The following is a 25,270-nucleotide window of genomic DNA, read 5'->3' on the forward strand; positions in this document are numbered from 1 at the left end:
GGCTGTACTTGGCCTCTTCCCGCTACGCTACGTATGACCGTGCCCAAATTCTGAAGGGCACTGTACTTTCCAGTCCCGGACGACTGGACCGACCGCCGTCTCTCTGGATCTCCATTACGCACGCGGGTCTGGTGGCACTACACTGGTATAGCAAGTCTAGAGGACAAGCTTACCGATCTAATTCCAATCAGGGTTTGGCACGAAGCCTAGATTGACGGACTAGATCATGAAGCATGGGCTGTACGACTCAGCATGCCGGATCTCTTTGTTCGAGCTCGCTGGTAGCACTGACACGGCGATTTGTGTCCAGACAGGAAGTCTGAGTGATCAGTACCGCGATGCTCATAAGCTAGCTCATCGGGTATGCTTGCTCATGTAGATACGCCACTGACTCATCAGAGCCTCATATTATTCCTCTTTGTGCAGCCACACTTCTCAAAAGCTGTCTGGTAAGGTCTAGAACATAGTCTTCTTCAGCATGCTAACACCGCCGTCCTGCTCTTACCTTTCCATCTCTTCGGCGGTTTCCTCCGACTGTTCAAACAACCATTGTTCACAGCGGACCGCCCACTACCCACCATGGCCGAGATGGCAGAGAATAACGGCCAACGGCCGTACGCTTCTCATGAGCGCCGACCATTTGAAAGCAGGAGAGGCCACGAATTCTACTCTTACTACGAATCCGTCCTTTCACACGTCAACTCGAAGCCAAAGCTATTCGACCTCCGCGACCCTACGAAGGCGGCTGCGCACCAGGCAGTGCCCTCTGCAGACAAAGCTTTGACCGCCTTCCTGCAACTGGCTGCCATCCGTATCCAGACTCGTCGAGCTATGCTATTCTTCTTCGACTCCGACCATGCTTATATGATCGCCGAATCGACTCAGACACTCTCCCTCGAAGACAGCTCACAGCACCAAATTAGCGACTCTCTATGGTTGGGCTTCACCAAGATACCTCGCGGCTTCTCCGTCTGTGAAGTCACTGCTGACCTGCCGGCTAATGGGGGCTCGATCGCTCACGACGATGTCACCAAGGCTATCGTGCATATCGTCAACGACCTTGCTGAAGACACTCGGTTCTGCGACATGCCATATGTGACAGGCGGGCCACATGCACGATTCTATGCTGGTGTGCCGATCACTACACCTAACAATCTCAACATTGGTGTACTCTGCGTACTGGACGATAAGCCGCGGGATGGGCTTACTTTGCTTGAGATAGAGTTCCTGCGTGGACTTTCGGGCACGATCATGGAGCATTTTGAGACGGTATGCGACCACTTGGTCTGAATTGGGTTGTGCTGACATGTGAGCATAGGTCCGCCTGAAGACCGATCATTTGCGCAGCCACGCCATGACCACAGCTCTAAGTGCCTTTGTGGAAGGTAAATCGTCTTCGCAGCAGTGGTGGTTACAAAATGGAGATCTGCAGGAACCTGGTCAAGTATGGGCCCTATCACCGTCTGAAGCTCGTTGTGCGACAGAACAGCATGGTGCGATAATCGGATCAGGTTTACCCGACCAGAGGAGCACCGGGATTGCTGACCTCATGGACCCATCAGCTACAAGTAAGCCTCTAGGAAGGCAGTCACCACCTACGCCTCCTCACTCTGCTGTGGAAACGGAGTCCGAGCAGTATGCCGCACCAGTCGCTAAGACTTACACTCCGTCGCCTGACAGAAAGGTACAGCGTGATCTGTCAGACTCCACGGACAAGAACGTCGACGAGGCCAACATCGCATCACATGTGCACCGGTGCACGGACCGCGCCGCTCAACTTCTGCAGGTAGCGCTTGGCGCGGATGAAGTCGTACTTCTCGATGCAAGCCTGGGCAAGCATGCTACTTATCACAGCGGTTACGAAGTATCGTCCGATAGTGAGAGCGATACTGAGACGGCGATTAGCACTGAAGCTAGAGGATATTCGGCGTTATCGCGATCCCCCGCGGGTCACGTCCCGGTCATGCCGGCTAATTCACGGGATCATGCATCACCACCATGTAAAGTATTGGGGTTGGCATCGAGGAGGACAAGTACCACGAGTTCACCAACAAATACCGTTCCGTTCCGCTTGGATCAGAGGACACTTCGATCATTACTACGACGCTACCCGAGGGGACATATATGGCACTTCGATGTCGATGCCGAGATTGCCGTGCCGCCCGAAGATCTCGTTACAGCTTCAAAAAGTCGAACGTCTATCAGCGATACCCCTATACTGATTCTGGAGCCTCGATCACCATCATCAGCCTCTGAGAGGCCCTCAAAGCTGCCAACTCGAGCGAGGCATCGACGCTTATTACAGTCATGCTTCCCGGGTATCCGGAGTATGATCTTCCTGGGCATGTGGAACTCGTACAAAGAGTCATGGTTTGGGGCGTTGTTCGCCGTCACCTTTCCTTCAATGCGGAGTCTCTCTGCCAGAAGCGACTTGGCCTATCTGGCAGCATTCTGTGATGTGTTACTAGCAGAGATTGCGCGCATGGAAGCTCAGGTCGCTGATCAGTCGAAGAACGACTTCATATCGAGTATATCGCATGAGCCCAGATCGCCATTGCATGGTATCTTGGGCAGCGCCAAATGTCTGGAAGCTCAGTCTGAAAGCCATGATGTCCTGAGCCGAGAGCTTGTTCGATCTATCACGTCTAGTGGGATCACTTTGCTTGATATCGTGAGTGATTTTTCCTTCCCAATACACACAGCTCTAATAGCAAGATTCAGCTTAATGATCTACTTGAATACTCACGGCTCTCGCTCGGAGTGCAGGGCCAGCGCGATCACACCCGTCATCTCGAAAACGGTCAGCGTTCTAGGCGCCCGTCCTCGGAGGAAATGAACGGCAACAAGGGCTCCGATAAGCTCAAACCTGAGCCTGCTTCCATGCTCAGCCTATTGACCGAAGCTGCCGTGGAAGCCCATGCCTGGGCTACGAATATCAAGGTAAGACGAGCGATCACGATCGTAGTGAGCATACGCCGGAGCCGACAATTATACTCGATATCGAGGACGCTTGCGACGACGACTGGCGGTTCCGGATATCTGGTGGGTCTTGGAAGCGTATATGCATGAATCTCGTCACAAATGCGCTCAAGTATACACCTGTAGGCTACATCAGTGTTTCGTTGCGCAAGAAATGGTTGGATGTCCATCATGGCGATGAGCGGCATGCAATAATCGAGCTCGTGGTTCGCATGTCCTCAATCGACTATCATTTGTTCGACGTTGCTGACTACGATATACAGGTCGAGGATTCTGGAGTTGGCATGTCCGAGAAATTTCAGGCAGACGATCTCTTCAGGCCCTTCAAGCAGGAGGACTGTATGAATAGCGGAACCGGACTGGTACGTACAGCCTCATGTGTTTCTTCTGCTATTAAGACACCGACCATGCTGCGCCTCCTCGATACCAACTATCATGCTAGCAAGGCGTACGGAAGTGCTACTGTCTAGCAAGCCCTGACGATTTGCTAGGGTCTCAACCTTGTCGCTCAAATCGTCCGATCGTACGGAGGCAACGTCCAGATCCATAGCGAGCTAGGTGTTGGCACATGCGTGAAAGTAATCTTGCCATCCGTCTCCGCGCCGGTGCCGGCTCGTGCTACGATGTTGGATGGAGACATCGAACACAAGTCACATGCCGCGAATTTGAGAGACGACATGCACGATAACAGGATCCATTCGGATGTAGATTCCCAACCTTCGCCCCAGGTCCTAATTTTCAGCTCCGAAGATCCCACCAACAATGCATGCCCAAAAGCACTAGAGCAAGAAGCTCAAAGTCGGCAGACGAGTAGTCTTCAGAAGACCTGCACGTCTCTTGGCTTACATGTTCGTGGAACCAACGACTCGAGGGATGAAGAGATGGTTGTCTGTATCGTCCACGAGCGCGACTTGAAGACGGCTTTCTCCACAAACGTCATGCCAACACGAGCACATCTGATGCAGGAGATGTATCGAAACGACACAGCCTTGATCGTGGTCTGCCAGACGAGAGCTGCAGCACTTACGTTCAAGGCAAGACCGGGCACCATACCAGTGCCGAGCGATGCTCAGTTCCTGTGGTTGCCGATAGGAGCTGTGAAGCTTGCGTCAACGATCTCGGCATGTAGTAAGTCACTGGTTCTACGGAGTTTCGCTCTACAATGTTGAGCTTACAAGTGTCTAGTAGCGGTACTCAAGAACAAAGGCGCCGGCATGAATGGACGAAGTCCTAGCGACAATGCTTCGAAGCAGTATGGGGGCTCGAGAACGGCACGGGGAGCGAGAAATACCGATCGGAGCTTTTTCAGATTCACACGACCTGAACTAGCTCGACACGAAACACAGACTGCGACTCTGAGCATCGCACAGATCCTGGCTCCCCAAGAGGCTGATAGCGACACTCATAATAGAGTATCGGCTTCCGCGCATCTTAAACGACCGTCCATGAGTCGTGCCTTGACCGTGCCGCATTCCCATGCCGCCAGGAAATCAAATCTTCTCCTCGTCGACGATAACGTAAGCAAGACCATGACCATATCAGTACACTCATCTGACAAGGAAAAGAGCCTGTTAATCTCCGCATACTCGAGCTATCCGCAGAAGAGGGCCGGCTACTGGTACCAGACTGCCGAGAACGGCCTTGAAGCTTTGCACATCTACAAAAGATCTGGTGCGTCCCCAGTATTTCCAGACGACTCAACTTCCGTCGCGAGCGAGACTCTTGAATGTCCGAGAAGCAGGATTGAAGTCGTGCTTCTCGATCTCAATATGCCGGTCATGAATGGCTTTCAAGTTGCAAAAAGCATTCGGCAGTCCGAGAAGGCATCAAGCCCTCCACCAGCAACGATCATTGCGATCAGCGCACTTGGCGAGTTTGCTGCCCAGAGCGAATGCCAAGCAAGTGGTATAGATTTGCTGCTCACGAAACCAGTGCGATACAAAGAATGGATCGATGTTCTGGGAAAGCTTATCCGGAGACCGATCACCTGAGTCATAACAAGATCGATGTTCTACCAGTATGCAGGCTCTAGATGAATGATTCCGCGGTGCATTGGCTGTTCATCACGATTGCAAGCTGCGAAGGGTCATCTCCGAGCTTTCAGGCGCCCGGGAGGCCGTCGCAATCAAGATCCGACGCCACAGAGTACTCATCTTACCTTTGAAGCCGTCTGGCACAAAGCAGGTCGTTATAAGAGACCCAGTTGCCACTTCAGATGGCGCTTCCTTACTCAGTCTCGATCGGGGTAGCTGCAGGTTATACAAGCTTTCTGTCCGGGGTCTCCACGAAGCTTGGCCAATGTCCGCTCCGAGGCTTATCAAGTGCCCTGTAGCTACAGCGCCACTTGCGTGGCCTTCCACATGCACGACCTCGATCCAAGCAGTCCTGTGAGATGATCGGGTGCAGCCTTGCGCGAAATACAGGCGTCTGGTAGGGCACAGATAATGCCAAGCATGTATAAGTTGCTTATCCAAGCCTTGGACGCTGCAGCTGTCTTGAGCTGCTTGCATATGTGAAGTAGTAGATATGATAAGAGAATGATGGCACAGCCTTACCGACAAAGCAAAGTACAAAGCTTACATACCGCGCAAAGACGGTCATCAGTACCGTCTACACAGCAAGACCGTCCACCTCAGCGACGTGAGAGTGAAGACACCATCACTAGCCTCACTAGCTACCGAACGGGCGAAAGTGAAGACACCTTGGTCGAGCATATGATCATGGCCTCCCCAGAAGAGAATATTATAGAGCGCAGAAGATCTCACGGCATCGGTGGAGCAGGGAACATGCGTATCTATTCGTCCCAATAATCCTAGCGAGCAAGTGGCTAACATTGTACATAGACCTTCCATCCGTCGTCAAGAAAGCAGAGGCGATGCCGGTTGAAGCCACAGGAGCAGCCAGTTCTGGACAAAGACGTCGCAGTAGTGTCTGGTCGCTGACGTCGACTGGGAGCTCGAGCAAAGCATCGGTGATCGACAAGATTCTTCGTCGTGGATCGAAGACCGAGGAAGTAAGCACCTCGACGGGCACTACCTCGACCTGAGGACAACAATGCGATGCTGTCTCCAAGGCTATGCACTAGTGCTGTCATTCGTATGCTCGTCGGGCTTGATGAGGTGAGACGATTTGGAATGTTTCTGGGACCTCCGTACTTTTGACGGAGGGCGTGTATCGATGTAATGTGGTAATTCTAGCGTGTATCTTTTGATGTATGCATCAAGATCCATCGGGGGTCGGTCAAATAGTGTACTGTGTTACAGCACGACGTTAATGGCTTTGCCAGCAACAAATGCCTCAAGGTTGGCCTTCTGTACTTCGATGGTCCCCTTTATCGTTCTGGATGAGTACCACGCCACATGTGGTGATAGGATCAAGTTCGGTATCGTAGGGTCTAGCAGCGGACAGTTGACTCTCGTCGCCGGCTCCTCACTGAAGGCGTCGCATGCAGCACCGCCAATCTTACCGCCCTTTAAAGCGTTGGCAAGATCATGCTCGCTCACGGTACCTCCACGGCCGACGTTGATGATTAGAGCTGTGTCGTCGATTATCCCAAGCTCAGAAGCCGCGATCATATTCCTGCTCTCGTCATCGAGAGGAGCAACTACCATGAAGATTGTACCCTTGGTGAGAGCCTGGTGGAACTCCATGCGACCATCTCGGATGCTTTCTGCGCCTTTCCTCTCGGCAATGAGTACTTGCATCTGTAGAGCCTTGCCAATACTTTCTATCTTCTTACCTGATACATCTTTAGCCTCAGAGATCAATGTATTCACAGACAGTTTGGTCGAGCTCACCTATGGCACCATACCCAATCACAACTAGTGTCTCCTCTGAGTTCGTTCTTGGTGCTCTCGGGAACCGTTGAAAGGCTGGGCCCATTGACCATGCTTGATCGGCCATGGTGAGCTCATGCATAGGAATTATCTGCCTCCGCAGCGCGAAGTAGAGTGCAAAAGCATGCTCACTAACACTGTCGGTGTTCTGAGCTGGTACGTGGCAAAGCGGGATGTTCCTCTCCTTCAATGCCACTTTGTCGACTTGATTTGTCCCAGTACTGTTGCATGCGACTAGTTGTAAGTGTCTAGTAGCCTCGATTCCTGCTCTCGTGACTTGAGTGTACGATGATACGACAATGGTTGCGTCGCGAATTCTCTCTGGTAATTGGTCTGGCGATGTACTTTTGTATTGCGTGACTCGATGATCGAAGTCAACATTCGGTGGCGATACCCAGTTGTCTAGAAGTACAATATGGTGGGTGCCTGCCATCTTATATTGCTCACCAGGCCTGATGATAGACTAGGGGAGCAAGACAGAAGAGGCTGAAGATGCTCAGTACGCTTCCTGGGGTCCCGCAGACGAGTAGTGAGCTATCAATTCAGCGTCAAGATGTCCTTTCCTTTTCCATGCTAAGTAGTGGCGGGCTTCATTGCACGCATGGTAATAATCACGGTGACATTGTAAATCGTATACTAGTGTGAGCTCTCATTCTGAAAGACGATGATCCGTGCGTGTGTCTATGAACTGCAATTCATGAATGACAGGCCCTGTAGGTCGTTCTTCACGCCTGAGCCTCAGCGCTAGAACAATATAATACCTCGCAAGCTTGCAGCACGATTACCAATCCAGAGTAAGCCCTGTCAGCTCACAAGCATGCATCATGATGACTAAACGGAGTCTCATGATCATGCTTTCGCTCCGTTGGTGCTCAAGAGCATGTCGTCGAAAGAAGAAAACCATGAAATCGTGTTGCATACAATAGCTTAACAGCTGAAGTATTTACATGCAAAAGGATAGGCTTTGAGACTGATTGTCAGATCTCGGTCAACGATACCCGCTACGCTTGACACACTCGACCACACCGATATCCGAGCCCTTCGGCTGATGTATGGCCATAACAAACAAATCTGCAACGGCGGCGAATGTACGGAACTGCTGTGGTGTCCGCTCTTTGCCACCAAGATTCATCATACACAGATCCAGCTACGCAGTCAGCTGCGAAGGCGAATTCGTCAAGATCTGCTCGCAGATCAAGATCCGGCCGCCAGGACGCAAAGCGTTGCGAAGGTGACACAGGATTTGCGCACATTTCTCGTCGGACCAGGCGTGAAGACATCTGCGGATATGACTGCCATATCGGCGTCGAGATCCTTCGCAATGCGCTCGTAGCGAACACTACCACGAGAGGGGAGCATGTCGAAAAATCCCCATTCCATGTAGCATCGAAGGGCTGCCACTTGGGCCATCTGTACCATCATATCAGTACCTCACATGGTAAGAACCAGCAGACTTGAGGTAGCGATGCTCACCATAACAGCATACTCATTCCACTGCTCTTCCGGATCTCTGGTAGTATTGGCTAGCTGCGTCGCTGCATCTGCAATACTTTTGAGATGCCTAGTGTGCAGCTCGCCTGCCACTATAGCACGTTTATGTGCCTTTACTGCCTTGCTTATCTCGTGGCTAAGTATGTCAAGGACTGCGAACGACGGTTCTTCGTCGTTCGAAGCATGACCCATCAAGCCAAGTACAGAATCGATTCTCGGAAAAGACGCCATCTGTTTGCCTCGGTTTGGGCTGCCTTTTGTTGATGATGCGGTCTGGAGTAGTCTCAGGTGTGATAGTCAAAGCGGTCCCATTCGAAGTGACAACAATCAACAGGCTCCATGGCACATAGCTCAGCGTGTGCATCATCATGTGAGATTCTGCTGGTGGTGCTATAGCTAATCACTTCGTGCTATTGCACATCGCAAGGACCCGAATCACAATCTCCATTGAACTTTCCTCGCTTCATGCTACTGCCGGGCCGGTCGTCGATATGCCGGTAGATAAGCCATCAAAGAAATCGAAATCCCTAGATTATACAATACGCACCGTCCTAGTCTCAGCAACAGCAAACCACTTCTCCCAATCATGCCACTCGGAGAGCGTCTCCCAGCCCCTCCATCTGTCAAATTTATCCTTCCTAGCTCGATATAGTGAGCCTAATCGTCCATCGAATCCAGTATTCTGTTGCTCAGACTCATCGTGTCCGATCCCAATGCCGACCCGTTGATGACAGCCTCCGGTCGTCTCACTCAGTACGAGTATGTACGGATATTTCTTGCCGTCCCAGAGCTCAGTATAAAGCAACAGGCACAGGACGTGCGCACATCGTCTTGCAGTATCGATCAATGGTTCGTATTCGTGGTAGAGAGCTCTCCGTATTCGTCTGAGCGAAGCAGCGGAAGATCTACATGTCGACGAGCGACGCATTGTCTCGTCCCCGGCATCCCGAGTTGTGGGGACTGGTGATTGCTCCTCTTCCCTGGATGCAGCAGCAACAAGACGACAATCGATCATGACGAGCTGCGGAGGCATGTTCGATCGGCGAACGCAAGCGCAACCATGGACATCATATTCGAGCTGCGCATCGATGATCTTACCTTCAAGCTCTAGCCAGCTACCAGGACGTACGTCTCCAAACCTGTTCGCTGTGGACGGTTGACAGTCATGTCCCACAAATAGAGCAGAATCGTGTATTGCAGGGTCAACGGTGATCAATTTACCATTCGCATCAAACTTGGAAGAATTGTGCCAATCGATCTGGACATCTATCGAGGCCCATGACCACGATGGTGCGTAATTCGGCATGGAACACCGCATCTCGTGTGGCTCTGTGGGACAATCGCTACCCTCACGAACCCTCCAGGCCAGACAACGAGGGAAGTCAGACTTCCATAACCCTGCTAAATACTCTGACCCCAGAGTCTCTGCAAAGCGAGATGCCGCACCAGCTATCGCAGGGAGCTTGTCGCTAGGGAACGTTAGATGCCGAGGCGAGTAGTCGCTCACCACTTCACGCCACCGCAGAGCTGTTCTCTCCTTTCGGATGATCGTCCAAGAGCTATTGTTTTCGTTCGGCGTATGGATGGCCGGGCTACACTCGCAGGCATCGCCCGAATTACAATGCCATTTCATCTCATCATCTGCGAAGCTGATGATTCTCTTCGAGAGATATCTCTCCTGCCATGCCCAAGCTCGTAACTCCAGAGGGCCATCTGCTGGCCAGCTCGGTGACAATGAAGGTGAGTATCTACTTGCTTTGATCTCAGCAGGCCATCCAGGTACTCTAGCTTTCATCTTCACAGCATGCCATTCCTTCCTAGAAGGCTTGGTGTCTGGTCCTAGGAAGCAGGTCGAGCTGTTAGGAGAGGAAGTAGCTGCTATCGTAAGCTGCGCATGCTGGAAGACTTTATCCATACATTCAGCGTGTTGCGCCCAGTCCGCTCGATCGTCTTGCTGGATACATAGCGAGTCAATCCAGAGGTATTGCATACCTATTTGTCTAGTAGCCGTGATGGCATCTCGAAAGGTATTGCGCAGCTGGGCCCATTGCACACCCTTGAGCAGCTCCGGCTCGCTAGTCGTAAGGTTCAGCAGTCCAATCTTGCCTCCCCAGCAGTGACTCAGTGCAACATAGGCGGAGCTTGGCCGATGTTGATGTGTATATATCAACTGCGCAGCATCTGTATTAGAAAGGTGAAGCAAGCGCTTAGGGTACCAGGTAGAGCTCAAATTGCTCGCGCACCTCTGATGCCCAGCCAGGCACTCATCCAGCCAGCCATTGACTGTGACCCAAGTTTGCGCAGTGCCCGCATACGGCTGTATCTCGTCGCCTCGACCAAAAGGCCAGCCGTCCTGATGGGTCCCTTCTGAGGCCCTCTGACATGTATCATCTACCAGTGGCATTCCTCTGAGAAGGCGAATATCAGCTTCTCGTCGGCCCCATCCATCTTCACGCAGAACGACACTGATGCGACCCTCATCACTTATCGAAAGCCGCAAATCTTTGCAGGCATGGCTAGGTTCCGTCAATGCTTGCGGTGCAAGTTCGTGCAGAGCTTTGATGAGTACGATACAGTATTGACAAGAGGATGAGGCAGTTTTCCGTTTCCAACGCTCGTACGGCATAGAAACAGGCTCTCGACGCCCTGTATTATCAGTTTCGCAGCCGGGGAAGCTATCAATAGTTGGCTGGAGGTCGTTGCAGTATATGCAGGCTGTCGTCTCTGCCAGAGCATCACCTTCGATCGCCATCGTACAAGAGAGCCGTGATCATCCTCGTCGTCCAAGCCCTGCATACCAGTATCATAGCACCCTCACATATGTTGCGGAGAGTGACAGAAAAAGGGAGTAAGGCCTTCGGATTGAATGCTTTCATGAAAAACATAGATGTCCTGTCCAATGAGGCGCTAGGCTGGAAGAGGAAGGATCTCGACGTCTCCTTACGACTGAACAAGGGCTAGACATGGGCACCAGCACTACAGTCGTAGCACAGCAATTTTGAAAATCTGGCGCGAATATTGTGATAGCATCTGCCGATGTACTAATCAAGGATAATTGACTCGTCCTCGACTACAAGCGTTCGGCCCGGCGGACCATAGACCGCATACTCTCCCAGCCTTAAGCGGATCCTACTCTGCTCGTGGGCGAACCTACGTTTTTACCCACAACCTCAGCCTCCCACACGTCTCCCGCCCACCCATACCCACACCACGTCACCAACACCCAGCCACACTTAAGCAGCAGCATTCTGTCCCTCAACACTCGACATATCAGTAATCAACTTCGTAATCTTCCCAATCGCGATCGTCTGACCCTGATCCCTAAGGGTAAATCGTCCCAACTGCGGATAATCCTCAAACCTCTCCACACACACGCTCCCCGCTCCACCTTGCACTTCTAGGCGAGCGATGATATTCATACCCTGCTTCGCGAACCCAGGAGGCTTCTTAGATTTACGGTTGGTCTTGGGTTCGAGTTTGTGGAGTAAGGCGGCAAAGGTGACTTCCTCTGTAGCGGAGTGGACGTGGAGGACGCAATTGAAGCCCGCCGAGAGGATGGATTTGAGTTCCAGAAGTCGGATCTGGGCTTCGAAAGAGGAGACATTGTGAACGGGTCTCTTGGGCGAGCAAAGCACGAATCCAGGATAGATATCCTCCTCTTCCGCACCCTTAATCCGCAATCGCACCTGCTCACCACAAACCGCCCGGTCGATCTCGTCCTCCGTCTCGCCATACAAAGCTGATATCTGGATCTCCGCACGAGAAGGCATCATGAGGTACTTCTGATCTTTCTTCAGGACACCCGCTTCGATCTTGCCTTCAATCATGGTACCCATGTCGCGGTACTTGGCTGCTATGGGCATCATAAATGGAGCATTGATCTTGCGTTCCAGGGTCTGCATTTGGTCTAGGTATTCGAGGAGGGACATCGAGTCGTTCCATGGTGCGAGCTCCTTGGGTACGCGGGTTTTGATCCCCGCCGTCACTTGGGCGGCTATGGGCATGAAGTACAAGTCTGTCTTTGGGTTGTAGCCGAGACCTTTGAGGAAAGTGGTGAGTTTAGTCAGGCATTCTTTGTATCGTGCCTCGGACCATTCGACTGTAGGGTCGTCCATTTTGTTTACCGCCACGATGAGTTTGTTCACACCTTGTGTCTTGGCGAGCACGGCATGCTCTCGGGTTTGGCCGCCCTTCTCGAAGCCAGTCTCGTATTCACCCTTACGGGCAGAAATGACCAGGACACCCACGTCGGCTTGCGAGGCTCCAGAGACCATGTTGGGAACGAATGTCTTGTGGCCAGGCGCGTCTAGAATGGAGTATCGTCGCCTCTCTGTCTCGAAGAAACCTCGGCCCACTTCTACCGTCTTACCCTTCGCTCGCTCCTCCTTCGTCTGGTCAAGTGCCCATGATAAGTACCACGACTCTCGTCCCAGTTCCTTAGCATCTCTCTTGTACTTTTCCATCGTCCGCTCGTCCACCATGCCAGTGGCATACAATATGCTACCTCCTAATGTTGACTTACCAGCATCAACATGGCCCAAGAAGATGACATTGACATGCTCCTTGCCGTACATCTCCTCCAGGGCCTCATCGTCAATTTCTGCCGCCTGCTCCTGTGCTACCAAGTCGGCTTTCCGTGCCTCGGCTTTTTGCTCAGCTCGTGATGGTGAGGATCGTCCTGACGGTGTGGCTGTAGTCGGTGATGTGTTGCCACTTGATGATGGCTTGGGCTCACCCGTCTTCTCTAGTGCTTTGGCAGCAGATACTTTCGTGCCTGCAGCTGGGGCGTCCTTGTCGGTAGTCTCCTTGGCAGACGCTGGAGCAGGTGGTGCGATGTTGAGTGACATTACTTTCCCACCACCTGTTGTCTTCTCCACCTTTGGCTGTGCTGCACCAGTGTCAGATGCACTGAGCGATAGTGTCTTGACCGGAGCGGCCGCGCCTGTGCCGTTGGCGGGTGCTGCTGGCTTGGCTGCTGACTGTGAAGATGCAGCAGAAGGGAGAGCCTCTCCTCGCTTGGCGATCATAGGCGTCTGCCGTTGTTGAGGCGGTACATATGCTTGTTGCTGTGGTTGTTGCTGCTGGTATTGCGAGTAATCCTGTTGCTGTCCTCCGTACTGCTGCTGCTGCTGCTGCCCATACTGCTGGTACTGGCCGCCTTGCTGACCATAACCGTACTGCTGGTATTGGTTCCCATATCCTTGCTGTCCGCCATATTGCTGGTACCCACCACCACCGTACTGCTGTTGGCCATAGCCATACTGCTGATATTGCTGGCCAGGCTGGAAGTTGTTGGCGCCTGGTTGAAAGCTCTGTGCACCCGGTGTGAATGCGTTGCCTCGTCCAGCACCGTTCTGGAAGTTCATCTGCTGGGTCTGCTTGGCGAGGTCATCTGCCTCTTGCTCCCACGAGTCCGCCATGTTGAGTCAATTGGTGGTCAAGATTTGGGTATGAGACCCGGTGTCGATGGTCGTCGAGGCTTCTCCACTGGTTTGATCGTGACTGCCTTCTTCGGGTGAAGTGGGTGAAGTGAATGCAGGTTTGTTGCTGTGTCTGTGATTGTTCGGCTGCTGCATTTTGACGATTCGCCGGTCAAAATCCCACTATGAGCGAAGTGGGGCACTCTGGAGACGCAGGGAAAGCACGTGACACCGTTGCCGTTTCGCGTTTGCGAGCAGTCGTGAATTCTGATATATTCTGCAGCACACAACGCGACATGAATTTGATCTGACCAGGCTGCAGCACTCGCTACCTCATATAACCTGGCCTGGACTCCTCTCCTCGACATGCTCATACCGGACATCTTCCCAAACCATCTCTCCTTTGGGTGACTCACAACATCTTGAATTACACAGAGAGCACCCACCATGGACATCCTTCTCGGCCGTGTGACTCAGCAAGCGATGAACTATGCCATCCGGTCAGGTGTCACCATCACAGCCACATACGCGATCAAGCAGTGTGGAAGATTGCTCAGAGAGGCACCACGAAGCAGAGAACGAGATGAGCTGCTTCAACTTCAGCAACGTCTGGACAGCAAGATCCGCATCATATCGCCCGCTATAGATATGATTGAGCTGATCTCCGCTCGTGGCAACACGTCACTCGAGTCCGCCGTGGCGCTGACCAAAGAGATCCGATACGAGATCCAACGTCTTGGCACTCGACTTAACAATGCGGCAAATGATGAAGAGCTTCTGCGTCGCAAGAGCAGTCGTGCCAAGTCCCGCCTCGAGACCGAACACGAACTCAAGGCAATCATCTCCACCATCAAGGCACTCATGATACGCATCGAGGATGCTGTGCCTTTGATCAACCTTGCAATCACCACATCTGGAGTCAACTTATCAACCAAACTGTCCGGCACCATCAGCCCAAGTCGGCTCCTGCAAGCATCTACGTTTCTGACTGCTGCCGATACGCAGTACACGACGGAGCCTGGCAGTCGTCAGCAAGTCGGGCCTGTTTACACATGCAGTATGTACATGCTCTTCGCAGGCCACTTACGACCACTCGACGAGGACGGCATGCGTAACACGACGTGGAAGGAGGTCATCCACAAGGCTCGGGTGAAGCTCGTCCGCGTGCCACTTGACTCGCTATACGATCTACTAGGTGAAGTTTCGAAAAATTTGCAGGGCGACATGCTACGGGGTGATGCCAAGGCTGCAGAATTTGCCTACCAGCTTGTCATCGTCGAGGACCTGGATGACGATCGTGTGCACACATTCGAGGAGAACGAGCCGCAGCCCGGATCCTTCGATGATGTGTCTAACGCCGGCATCCGTGATGTTGTGCCTGTGCATGAAGTATCTAAGATCTTCTACGCAGACACTGGCAAGATCCTTAACATTGGAGGTGATAGCGATGTCCATAACCCGGTCCTCTTGTTGAAGCGCGACGTGCATGCCGAGCCACCTAGGAGGATGCTGTATCGATCGCAAGTGGGCTACGACTACCTCGGCACGCCATCTGTCAATGGTGGAGGGCGCGAAGACGATGTGCAGTGTGAGGTCAATGCACAATTCGGGCGGGAATCTGCACCTGGCACGCCTCAACGTGAGAAGGGTTCATTCATCTCCTCGCCCGAATGGCGCATACCCGCGGATTTGGATCCAGAGTGGATTGCTCTAGAGGTGTATGCTGAGGATGACGACTCAGATACAGAAGACGGCGCGTCCGATCCACTCGGGCGACCAACCCCAAGCAGACAATCATCTCTCGGTCCAGATCTCACCAACGCCCTCTCGAACATGAACCTGCGCTCCTCGACCTCCAGAAACCGCACCACGAACGGCCAACTCGTCCCCTCCCAGTCCACAGAGCTGCAGCCTTCGCCTTTCCATGGCCAGTACCCGGCTGTTAGAACCAGCTTGTCCCTACTAGAGATGTTGATGAAGCTGACTGCCCTCCAACAATTCCGCCAGGAATCCCACCTAGCAATCGAAGACGAAATACTCAACTTCTTCCTCGAAGACAGTGCGACGGCGGGCGCAGGCTTCGATAAGCATCGTCGTCAGCGTGTGCGCCATGATGCTCTGCGACGAGTGGGATTCGATCCTTATGACGAGTCGCCTATCAAGCGCAGAGGAGAGGAGTATATCCAGCATGCTCGTGGCGCAGCCTCGCCGCGACCTGAATTCGATCCTGAGGCGTTCCCGCAGCAGTTCCCCTATGATGATCAGTATGGGTACGAAGAGGAGATCCATCAGCCCTACCCACTCGACCACCACCCCTACTCCCGCGACCCAACACCCTCCTCACCATCACCCCGTCCACTCACCCTGCATCAAACACCCTCCCGCTCCTCGACACCAGGTTCAGCGACGAGTGAGCGCCACCGTAACGCCGTCCAAGCCAAGTACGCTGGTACCCATACGCAACCCGGTTCGCATTCTGGCGCTATACAAACTCCACCCAGCACGAGCGGCGCAGCGGCTAGGAGCCGTCAGGCGTTGCTTCGTGCGCAGACGGAGTCGAAGGCTAGGAGTCCGTTGGGGAGGCAGGTGTTTGCTGGAAAGCAGGGAGGTGAGGTAATGGATGCCAGTCCCGCCACGGCTGATTCGAGGGCTGAGGCTTATGACAAGTAAATGTGATTGCGATGTTCTGCAGCTCGACGCCTTAGTAGACCTGATGACCTTGGTAGCGACGATTGGAGAGCATAGAATAGCATGGCATAGCATGGCGTCTGTTTCTCGCCTAGATACCCCTTTTGTAGTAATTCTAGTATTTCGAAGACTCTACATCTCATCTCTCTTCTTTGATCTTGGCCAAGCATTACAGCTCGGCACACCTATCATTGATAAGATCTACCGCGATCTGCTGGTATGGTGCCCTCTGTAAGCATTTCAGTTGCTCTGGCCACGGGGAGGGTGGGGGCACTACCAGTCTTCGAGCTTGTGGACCGGCCAGGTCAGTATACTGATCCTGCAACTATGGCACCCACCACGCTTCTGGCGAGCTGTCTCGGGCGACCTTCTCGACGTCTTTGAGGCATCAAATCTGACTCTACGACGATACTGATCGTAGGCCTCTTACCGTCGCCAGGGTATTAACTCAGTGACGAGTCTGACTTTGCGTCAATTGCTGATTATGAAGCTGGCACGAGCCTGGTCTAGACCAATTCAAGGCCCCATAAGCTCTTCGAAATACGTCGGGTTGAAGCCAAAGTCTGACCTGGGCGTGATAGCAATATCGCCAATAGCCCAGTCCGCCTCCGTGGGCTTATCATCCACCGGCTTCGCAAACTCCGACAAGAAGGTCAGCATCCACTTGTCGAGGCGGAAAGATGTGTCCATCGAAGACCGGCAGGCTTTGTGAAAGGCTTGTAGCCGCATCATGCAGAAGTCCAGAGAAGGCCAAAGGTCGCGAAGGCGAAGGAGGATGGTGTAATTTCGCTCAAGGCGCTGGCGGGCGGCTGCGATCTCATCGTCGTCGGTGCTGAAGAGGACGGTGTGGATTTGGACGGTGGAGGCTACTACTAGAACGTGGCCGACCATCTTATTTAAGTTAGCTTCGATGAGATTGCATTCCTTTTGATGCGAAATAGAAGGTAAAGCTTACGTTGTATAAAACGTCGCAGCCGGGCGTATCAAGGGCTGCGTAGACCATGTTACACAGCTTCGCAGCATGGTACTTGCAGCGGCGAGGAAAGTCGCTTGTAAAGCCCTCCATTTCATCGCTCGCGCCATGCAGGTACTGATAGAATAGCAGCTGGCCGAAGTGATAGTAGCCCAGATAGACCGCGACGAAGATCCTGCCAAGTCCTTGTCCGGCGTAGTGAGCTAGATTGGACCTGTCATCTCGCATGAAGGGTGGTAATTCGGCTTCCCACGCATCGAGTCGTTCTGATAAAGCGTGGACGGCATTATCGTCTGGGAAAAGCATGCGATCATCGACTGAGCGCTTGTTGAGTTTGTTAACATCTGATAGGATGTGGTTGAGAAGGATCATCTGCGCCAACAGCGAAGACGATGACGAGAGCGATGATGTGGACGATATTGTCGACATACCTTCATCCCAAGGACTTGCAGAGGCGGAGAAGTCGTGGGATCGCAATTGTAGGAAAGCCATCTCTTCGCATGGCAGCGCAACGTCTGTTGGAGGCGAAGTTATCTGCTTTGGTACGCCGACGCCGGTGGATGACCACTCGTCTATCATGCATAGAGTATACCATACTGACTCCCGTTAGCCAAAGGGCAATAATGCTCGAGTCTTCCATCTTACCTCTGATATTGATCTCGCGCTCGAGACGGGTTGAACAATTTCGATGTGGCAGATCGAGTAGCTGAGCCATACGACATCCTATTCCGTAGTAGATCGACTCGCCGTAAGCATCACCTTCAACGATTCGACACGCACCCAGCAGTACTGCCGTCTGTATGGACGTCAGGGACACGACACTTGGGTCGAAGAGCGCAGCAGCTTGTCGTGCGTAGGCTACGGCTCTTGTGCGAGGACTTTGGCCGGTGAAGTATTCGTGTGAGGAAAATCTGCAGTGTCGAACGTCAGATCGTTTCGTTTACCAACGAGTTGTCCGTTCTTACCTGGCAGATAGTGCTACTACTCCGAACATGATCGCAGGTGATATTTGGTTCATGCTCATATCGGCCATGAAGGCGGGCTTCTGGAAGAGCGTGTGCAATTGATCGTGAACATAATCGAAATATATGGTCACGAGATGTGAGCACACAGCTACTGGTGGTAAATCAATGCCTCCTCCATTGTCCAGTGAAGCAGGACTGTCGTGTGTCAACCGCCGCTGGAGCTTTCCCTGCTGTGATGACTGTTGCCCGTCGATCGACATGCCGGTCCAGCTAGTCGATGTACTGAGGTTCTCGGCGGGATGTGTTGAGTACGAAGGACGCACGGAAACGTTCTTGCCATTGGACCTGGAACGGACATGGCCATTTGACGAAGATGAAGTCGGCGTCGACGACGCAACGCAAGAGACATTGTGCTTGAGACATAACGTGCAGGTTACGCTGTCCAGAGGGATACGTTGGCATCGACGTCGACGTGACCTGTCATAGTTCGTCAGCAATGATATTGCGCTATTTGCACAGATCTCCCTGGTCCACCGACCGACAGAAGTCACACGCTGTTGGCGGTCTCATCTTGCCGTGATCAAGTCCGCCCGCTCCAAACTGGCGGCAAACTGTCTGCCAGCGGAGGACCTTTGCTGTTGATTGCAGAATGGGAAATTGGCAGTAGTTTTCCGCAATGATAAGAGGGCAGGTGGAGAACTATACAAGCTCCGGCGTTATGGACGAGTAGGCGATGGTGGACCACTTGCCGCGGCGAAGACACTTCATACAAACATTTGTTGGCAATTTGGGTTTACCACACGGCGAGTTCTCCGTAACCATTGCCGGCCAGACCGAGAGACGGCGTGAGGGGTGACCACGTAGAGCTCGTCTAATGTCCGGTCAAGCACATGACTGTTGCATCTGTACAGCCGGCCGAAATCAGCAGCAAGTCTTGTAGAAGACCGCATTGTGCTAGGAGATGGCCTCATTGTTTGTTGATGGTAAGATCAATCCACTTCTGGGACGGCTCTATGCACGATAGAACCATCTTATCTGATGTTTCGCCAAGCAAGGGTGACTAATCCCTTCTCGTCTTGTTCTCATCTCCATCCTTCATCTTCAACACCAGAAGTTCAGAAATATGCCCCAGCCGAGCCCAGCAGCGTTTCCGACTAGACCCCTGTACTCCATAGGTATCACGACTGGATTCAACAAGCAGACTAAAGGCCAAAATCTGTATCCCGCAGACAGAAGTGGCCAGAAATGCTACATTTCGTTAGCGAAGATCACCATTTTGAGGTATTGTCCTCCCATCTTTGCGAGGTCTTGCTGAATATATGCGAGGTCGTGACCTTTGATCATGCCGAACAAACATATGAAAAGCATTGTGTTCGTTGTCGCACCCAAGCTCTGGTCAAGCAAGAACTTCACCACCGTATTCTGAATACTTAGCCGTCCGCGGCTCTCATCTTCACTACTACTATCTCGGACCTTCGGAGGGTTGTCGTGTGATTGATAAGGCACTCTTGTGGGGATCTTCTTCCCGAGGTACACCTGGAAGATGTAGTTGGGTCCGGCTACGAGAGCAGTGAACAGCATGGATTGCAGAATCTGTTGTGTATCGACCGCACTGTAATTCTGTGCAGCAGATTGGGGAAGTTGAGGATGTGAGTGACCACATTGTTAGTGACAGTCATACCCCGTCGCTATAGACTGTGAACGCCTGGGCGAGCACACAGGAGATGTCATTGAGGACGACAGCTTCAACCGTCGGCGACCATAAGTCTTGCAGCAGTAAGAGCGGAGAGGAATGATCGATTATGCTTGCCTGGACCATATTGCGAATGCCCTGATTTCGAGCAGTATTGCGCAGATTGGCTGTTCACCCTGCTCATATTCCACTGTCTCGACCTGCATGATATCTGAGGCAGCTCAATACCGCCAATTTCCCACCAACAGCAGTATGATGATTTCCCGCGGTTTTCCGCAGTTTCCCGCAGTTTTCCACCTCTGCGTCCACAGAACAGCCTCGTGCACGATAGCTATATGCGACCGACGATCGGCTTGGACGAGAAACAAAACCCGCGACAGTGTCGTCCAGCTTGATTCCCTCGCAGTCTCTGAATATACGGTGACGTGGATACATGATGCGGCAAAAGCCTTCGTTGCTCGCAGCGTTCGCTGTAGGAGCCGTTGCGGTCGAGAATGGCCTTGCGAGAACGCCACAGATGGTATGGGTAAGTGTGAGGCTTTCTTCTGAGCCATGATGTAAGGCCGTCACTGATGTTTCTGAAGAACAACTGGAACACGTTTGCTTGCGACGTGTCCGAAAGTCTTCTCCTCGAGACCTCGCAGATTTTGATCGACTCCGGGCTACGAGACGTTGGCTACACCTATGTCGTACTCGATGATTGCTGGTCCGTTGGACGTGGTGCCGACGGCAATCAGGTCGTCGACGAGATCAAATTCCCAAGAGGCATGGAGCATGTATCGAAGAGCTTGCATGCCCAGAATTTGTTGTTCGGGATGTACTCCAGCGCTGGAGAGATGACTTGTGCCAGATATCGTAAGTCTAATGCGTCTACTGAGTGGTTGTAGCTCTAATTGACGATGTATAGCTGGATCGCTTGACTATGAGACACAAGACGCCGAGAGCTTCGCCAAATTCAGCATAGATTACCTCAAATACGATAATTGTTATCACATGGGTAGATTTGGTACTCCTTTGGTGACTTTCAATCGCTTCAACGATATGGCGAAGGCTCTCAAAGCTACTGGACGATCAATCCTCTACAGCCTCTGCAGTTGGGGCGAAGATTATGTACACACTGTAAGTGGCAGCTCATGCGAGACCTCCAAGAGGTCTACTGACATCTTACAGTGGGGACCATCCATAGCCAACTCATGGCGCATATCAGGTAATATTTACGACTCTTTTGCTCGGCCTGACGACCTCTGCGGATGCAACGAGCCGACAGATCCGCACCATGTAGCGCCTGGTACTCACTGCTCGGTGCTCAACATCATCAATAAGGTGGCGCCATACACAGATCGAAGCATGCCCGGAGGCTGGAGTGACCTAGATATGCTTGAGGTTGGTCTCGGTGGCATGACTGATGAAGAAGTGAGTTCTCGATAGTGCAACAACATCTTGCTATGCTGACTGACGCTTAAACAGTACAAAGCACACTTTTCCATGTGGGCTGCACTGAAATCGCCGCTTCTGCTCGGCAACGACCTCCGCGAGATGAATGCTGCGACGCTCTCGATCATCACCAATCCCGTCATTATCGCAATCAGCCAAGATCCAAGAGGCAAAGCCGTGATGCGCATCATCGCAACACTTCTGTACCTCAAGACGAGTTCGGCGTTGGGGAATGTCAAATCTGGAGCGGGCCACTCGGGAACGGTGACCAAGTCGTCATCTTCTTCAACACTGCCGATACGGCCGTCGATATGTCGACCACTCTTGACGAAGTCTTCGTCATGGACGGTCCCCACGGAAGCGCACCCCAGGCGCAACAGACACGGGCCATTCACGACCTGTGGGCGGAGGGTCACAGTCGCATGAACCGAAAAGACGCGAATGCAATACTTGAAGCGAGCTTGGAGGCGGGTAGACGCAAGGTGTTCAAGAAGCTGGACTGGTACAACCCGACAGAAATACCATATATCGAAGGCCTGGCAGCAGGTGATGAGCGCGTTTTCGGCGTCGAGATTGGCAAAGTCACTGCTAGAGGACGGATCAATATGCGCGTAGAGAGACATGCTGCAAAGGTGTTCAGGCTGCGCAGCATGACTGAGCAAGGTAAGGCTAGAAAGAGCTTGCAAAAGCTGGAACTATAGGTTGTTGGCATAGATTTGGGGACTTCTCTTTGGCATGCAATGCTATCTTGTTCCCAGAGTCTTGTGATGAGTTGATCGTCATCCAGGGCAAACAAGCTCACCAATGCTAGTCACCACGTACGTTCACTGGGGGGCCTAGACGATTTGAGACAGTATTGCGCTTCATGTGATACACAGACGGCCGATCGTAACTCATTTTGCGGTCGATGGGCCGAGCACGCTCGATGCCTGGGGCCTGGAGCTGAATCCTGCAGATGACCTATAGACATTACACCAAAGGGAGGTACAAAGATGCTTATTCGACTCCGAGCATGATTCAGTTCGTAGATCGTTGCAGTCTACGGTACATGGATGATGGCCAAATCATTCTGCGCATCAAATGGAACATATGATATTGAAGATACTTCCGAGTATGATAGTGGCAGGTTTGGTTCGCCGTCTCTGCCAACTTAGTGAACCATGGTGAGGGTATTGCGAGGGCCCCCGCATACCTTGTGGTCGATGACCCGTCGCGCTCGCGGAAGCTGTTTCGCCAAAGATCAGTTCACAGCTGTGAGCATATATCAATCCCGCCGTGTAGTCTAGGGGCTTGCTATTGGGGTGGATCATACCGTCCTCACCTCAACTTAGACTCCGCGTGGGCGAGCATTAGTTCTACGGCTCCTCGTCGGCCAAACCTCCGCCAATGTTGAGAGGTTCTCCACGGCCTGTACATGTACATGTACATGTATACCACCGCCTCCGCCGCACGAGACAACGGATCGATAAGATCGGAAAGTGGAGCAGACCTGGACCGACTTTCGCACGTGTATTCCGCATCGCGCCAACCCCAGATACCGGTATGTCGGGAGCAACCTTGCTGATCACAACGCCTCGGAGCCAGAACCTGCTGAGTTCGTCAAGGTACTTGTTCGAGCTAATCACCGTTTGGCGCATTTGACCTTGGGCGGAAACAAAAGTTACACCTCATCGAGGCTAGCCGAACGACGGGAACGATCGTGTGACACCTCTTGAATACGACTGCATGCCATGCGGAGAACGTGCCCTGGCGGCGGTGTAAGTGGACGACTGCATCGAGGGCTAAGAAGACGAAAGGCCTATATACAGATCTCTCGATATCCCTTCAAGTCAACTCACTCAGTATCACAACACACGTACAGTCACAAGGACGACGACGAATCCTCACATTCACCACTCTGGTTTGTGAAAGCTCCTTGAGCAACGGCCACTTTCATCATCGACGAGAAGAACCATGACCTCTCAGTCAACCACATCGAGACCAACTACCTTTCTCCGACAGCAAGCGGTGCCGTCAAAGGCGGGCAGGCGCTCCAGCAGACCATCGCCGATGTCACCGCCGGGGAACACGAACTCGGTGTCTGGGAAGCAATCCGTCTCTACAAACCCGCTGTCATCTGGGCCATGTTCTACCAGCTTTGTGTGATCATGGAAGGCTACGACACCAATCTGCTCTCCAACTTTTTCGCCTACCCATCATTCCTGATCCGCTATGGTCATTGGGTTGGCAAGACACCAGAGACTCCCACAGGCTACCAGATGACAGCCGCCTGGCAGGCAGGTCTCTCTCAAGGTGGTGGCACTGGCTCGATCGTTGGATGTTTGATCGCCGGTCTTCTTGTGTCGAGGTATGGATCCAAGAAGGTCGTCCTCGGCGCGCTCACCTGGCTCATGGTTTCCATATTTGTTGTGTTCTTCGCACCGAGCCTGCCTGTCCTGGTCGTAGGAGAGATCTTATGCGGTTTACCATGGGGTGTTCTTGCGAGCACCGCTCCTGCCTACGCCTCCGAAGTGTTACCGACTTGCCTCCGTACTTACATGACGTCTTTCGTAAGCTACTTCCCTCTGAGATCGCTGTATGCGCAGCCAGCTAAGAATATTGCAGACCAACATGTCGTTCATCCTCGGACAATTAATCTCTGCTGGTGTTTTGAAAGGACTCTCTACTCGCACTGATGCCTGGGGCTACAAGATCCCGTTTGCTCTGCAGTGGTTCTGGCCCCTGGTTCTTATTCCAATCATCAGTTTCTCTCCAGAGTCGCCGTGGTATCTGGTCCGCGTTGGCCGCATGGAAGAAGCTGAGGCCTCCCTAAACCGTCTCAAATCGAAGAAGGCTATCAACATTGATGTTAAGAACACTTTGGCTACGATCATCTACACCGATAATTTGGAAAAGCAACTGTAAGTTGAGCAATAGAGTGAGTCCTTGAGTGGAACATGAACAGTGTGCTGACCCTCGCTTTCAGTTCCATCGGCACACGATATATCGACTGCTTCAGAGGCGTCGAGCTCCGCCGTACCGAGATTGCCTGCATGTGCTTCGCTGGTCAGATCCTCTGTGGTATCTGCTTCGCCTACAACTCTTCATACTTCTTCTGCTAAGAAAGTCCCAGCGCGCAAAATCGCCAGCGCCATTGTCGATCCTCTTGATACTTCGGACAGCACCAACGAGCTTGTCGCTGAGGCTGCGAAGGAGGCTGCGAAGGATGCTATCAGATCTGGCTCGATCTCATATCCTACCGTCTAAGAGATGTCCTTTATTGACCAGCTACGAGAATCAACGACGAGCGAGCTTTGGGGAAACTTTGCTTTCTATTTCAATCAGATGCATGCTGTATATATTGCTTTGAACGTACTTCGATCGCAATCAGACAAAGTCAGAATCGGCTTCCAGTCTCATTACCCATTCCCATAGCTAGTAATGCTTCGAAGCCCTCAGCAAGGGTGTGAAGATAAAAGTTACAGCCATCCCGCGGATGTCTCACGTGTTTAAAGTGCTGGGGGGGGGACTTGGACGAATCTGACGAACAAGCTTTCACCAGGATGTAAGCCCATACAATCCACCATACTCCCGACTAGGCCGGGCAGGTAGTTGGGTATCGTAGAATTAGACACAAGGATGAAGGATGTGCCCACGAAAGAGCTCGTAGAGGGGTTCCCGTTGAAATGCTCCTGTCCGCTAAAGCTCCCGGAGCTTTGATCACACAGATAGTCCTGATAAGTCACCAGTAACGTATTAGCGACGGCTGCTGTTCTAGGGATCTTCCTGTACGACCTAAGCGAAGGCGGTGT

The 25,270-nt window shown here is 52.5% G+C and overlaps 8 protein-coding genes across 8 annotated transcripts; 3 read left to right on the plus strand and 5 right to left on the minus strand.

The window, feature by feature from the left end:
• Positions 1-579: 579 nt before the first annotated feature.
• On the plus strand, positions 580-4,970 carry LTS14_008718 (uncharacterized protein; the record flags this gene model as incomplete). The annotated part of the gene is made up of 7 exons (XM_064841404.1): positions 580-1,269; positions 1,319-2,671; positions 2,722-2,940; positions 3,006-3,185; positions 3,243-3,341; positions 3,471-4,107; positions 4,165-4,970. The coding sequence occupies 7 exons, from the start codon at positions 580-582 to the stop codon at positions 4,968-4,970; spliced, it is 3,984 nt and encodes a 1,327-aa protein (XP_064690895.1).
• Positions 4,971-6,236: 1,266 nt separating this feature from the next.
• LTS14_008719 (uncharacterized protein) lies at positions 6,237-7,248 on the minus strand (the record flags this gene model as incomplete). Its single annotated transcript, XM_064841405.1, has 2 exons — positions 6,237-6,718; positions 6,777-7,248. 2 exons carry the CDS (start codon positions 7,246-7,248, stop codon positions 6,237-6,239), a joined length of 954 nt encoding a protein of 317 aa, XP_064690896.1.
• A 761-nt stretch (positions 7,249-8,009) lies between these two features.
• On the minus strand, positions 8,010-8,537 carry LTS14_008720 (uncharacterized protein; the record flags this gene model as incomplete). The annotated part of the gene is made up of 2 exons (XM_064841406.1): positions 8,010-8,225; positions 8,289-8,537. The coding sequence occupies 2 exons, from the start codon at positions 8,535-8,537 to the stop codon at positions 8,010-8,012; spliced, it is 465 nt and encodes a 154-aa protein (XP_064690897.1).
• A 301-nt stretch (positions 8,538-8,838) lies between these two features.
• On the minus strand, positions 8,839-10,710 carry LTS14_008721 (uncharacterized protein; the record flags this gene model as incomplete). The annotated part of the gene is made up of 1 exon (XM_064841407.1): positions 8,839-10,710. One exon carries the CDS (start codon positions 10,708-10,710, stop codon positions 8,839-8,841), a length of 1,872 nt encoding a protein of 623 aa, XP_064690898.1.
• Positions 10,711-11,539: 829 nt separating this feature from the next.
• SUP35 (translation termination factor GTPase eRF3) lies at positions 11,540-13,726 on the minus strand (the record flags this gene model as incomplete). The annotated part of the gene is made up of 1 exon (XM_064841408.1): positions 11,540-13,726. One exon carries the CDS (start codon positions 13,724-13,726, stop codon positions 11,540-11,542), a length of 2,187 nt encoding a protein of 728 aa, XP_064690899.1.
• A 447-nt stretch (positions 13,727-14,173) lies between these two features.
• Positions 14,174-16,396, plus strand: YRB30 (Ran-specific GTPase-activating protein 30; the record flags this gene model as incomplete). Its single annotated transcript, XM_064841409.1, has 2 exons — positions 14,174-14,783; positions 14,805-16,396. The coding sequence occupies 2 exons, from the start codon at positions 14,174-14,176 to the stop codon at positions 16,394-16,396; spliced, it is 2,202 nt and encodes a 733-aa protein (XP_064690900.1).
• Positions 16,397-16,930: 534 nt separating this feature from the next.
• On the minus strand, positions 16,931-18,612 carry LTS14_008724 (uncharacterized protein; the record flags this gene model as incomplete). Its single annotated transcript, XM_064841410.1, has 4 exons — positions 16,931-17,305; positions 17,370-17,983; positions 18,033-18,298; positions 18,353-18,612. 4 exons carry the CDS (start codon positions 18,610-18,612, stop codon positions 16,931-16,933), a joined length of 1,515 nt encoding a protein of 504 aa, XP_064690901.1.
• A 1,869-nt stretch (positions 18,613-20,481) lies between these two features.
• LTS14_008725 (uncharacterized protein) lies at positions 20,482-24,580 on the plus strand (the record flags this gene model as incomplete). Its single annotated transcript, XM_064841411.1, has 9 exons — positions 20,482-20,571; positions 20,630-20,900; positions 20,953-21,164; positions 21,216-21,458; positions 21,513-21,696; positions 21,753-22,142; positions 23,445-24,028; positions 24,084-24,379; positions 24,445-24,580. The coding sequence occupies 9 exons, from the start codon at positions 20,482-20,484 to the stop codon at positions 24,578-24,580; spliced, it is 2,406 nt and encodes an 801-aa protein (XP_064690902.1).
• Positions 24,581-25,270: the final 690 nt, after the last annotated feature.

The sequence above is a fragment of the Recurvomyces mirabilis genome (genome assembly GCF_035927965.1).
Source record: "Recurvomyces mirabilis strain CCFEE 5264 chromosome Unknown scaffold_27, whole genome shotgun sequence".
Lineage (NCBI taxonomy): Eukaryota > Fungi > Ascomycota > Dothideomycetes > Mycosphaerellales > Teratosphaeriaceae > Recurvomyces > Recurvomyces mirabilis.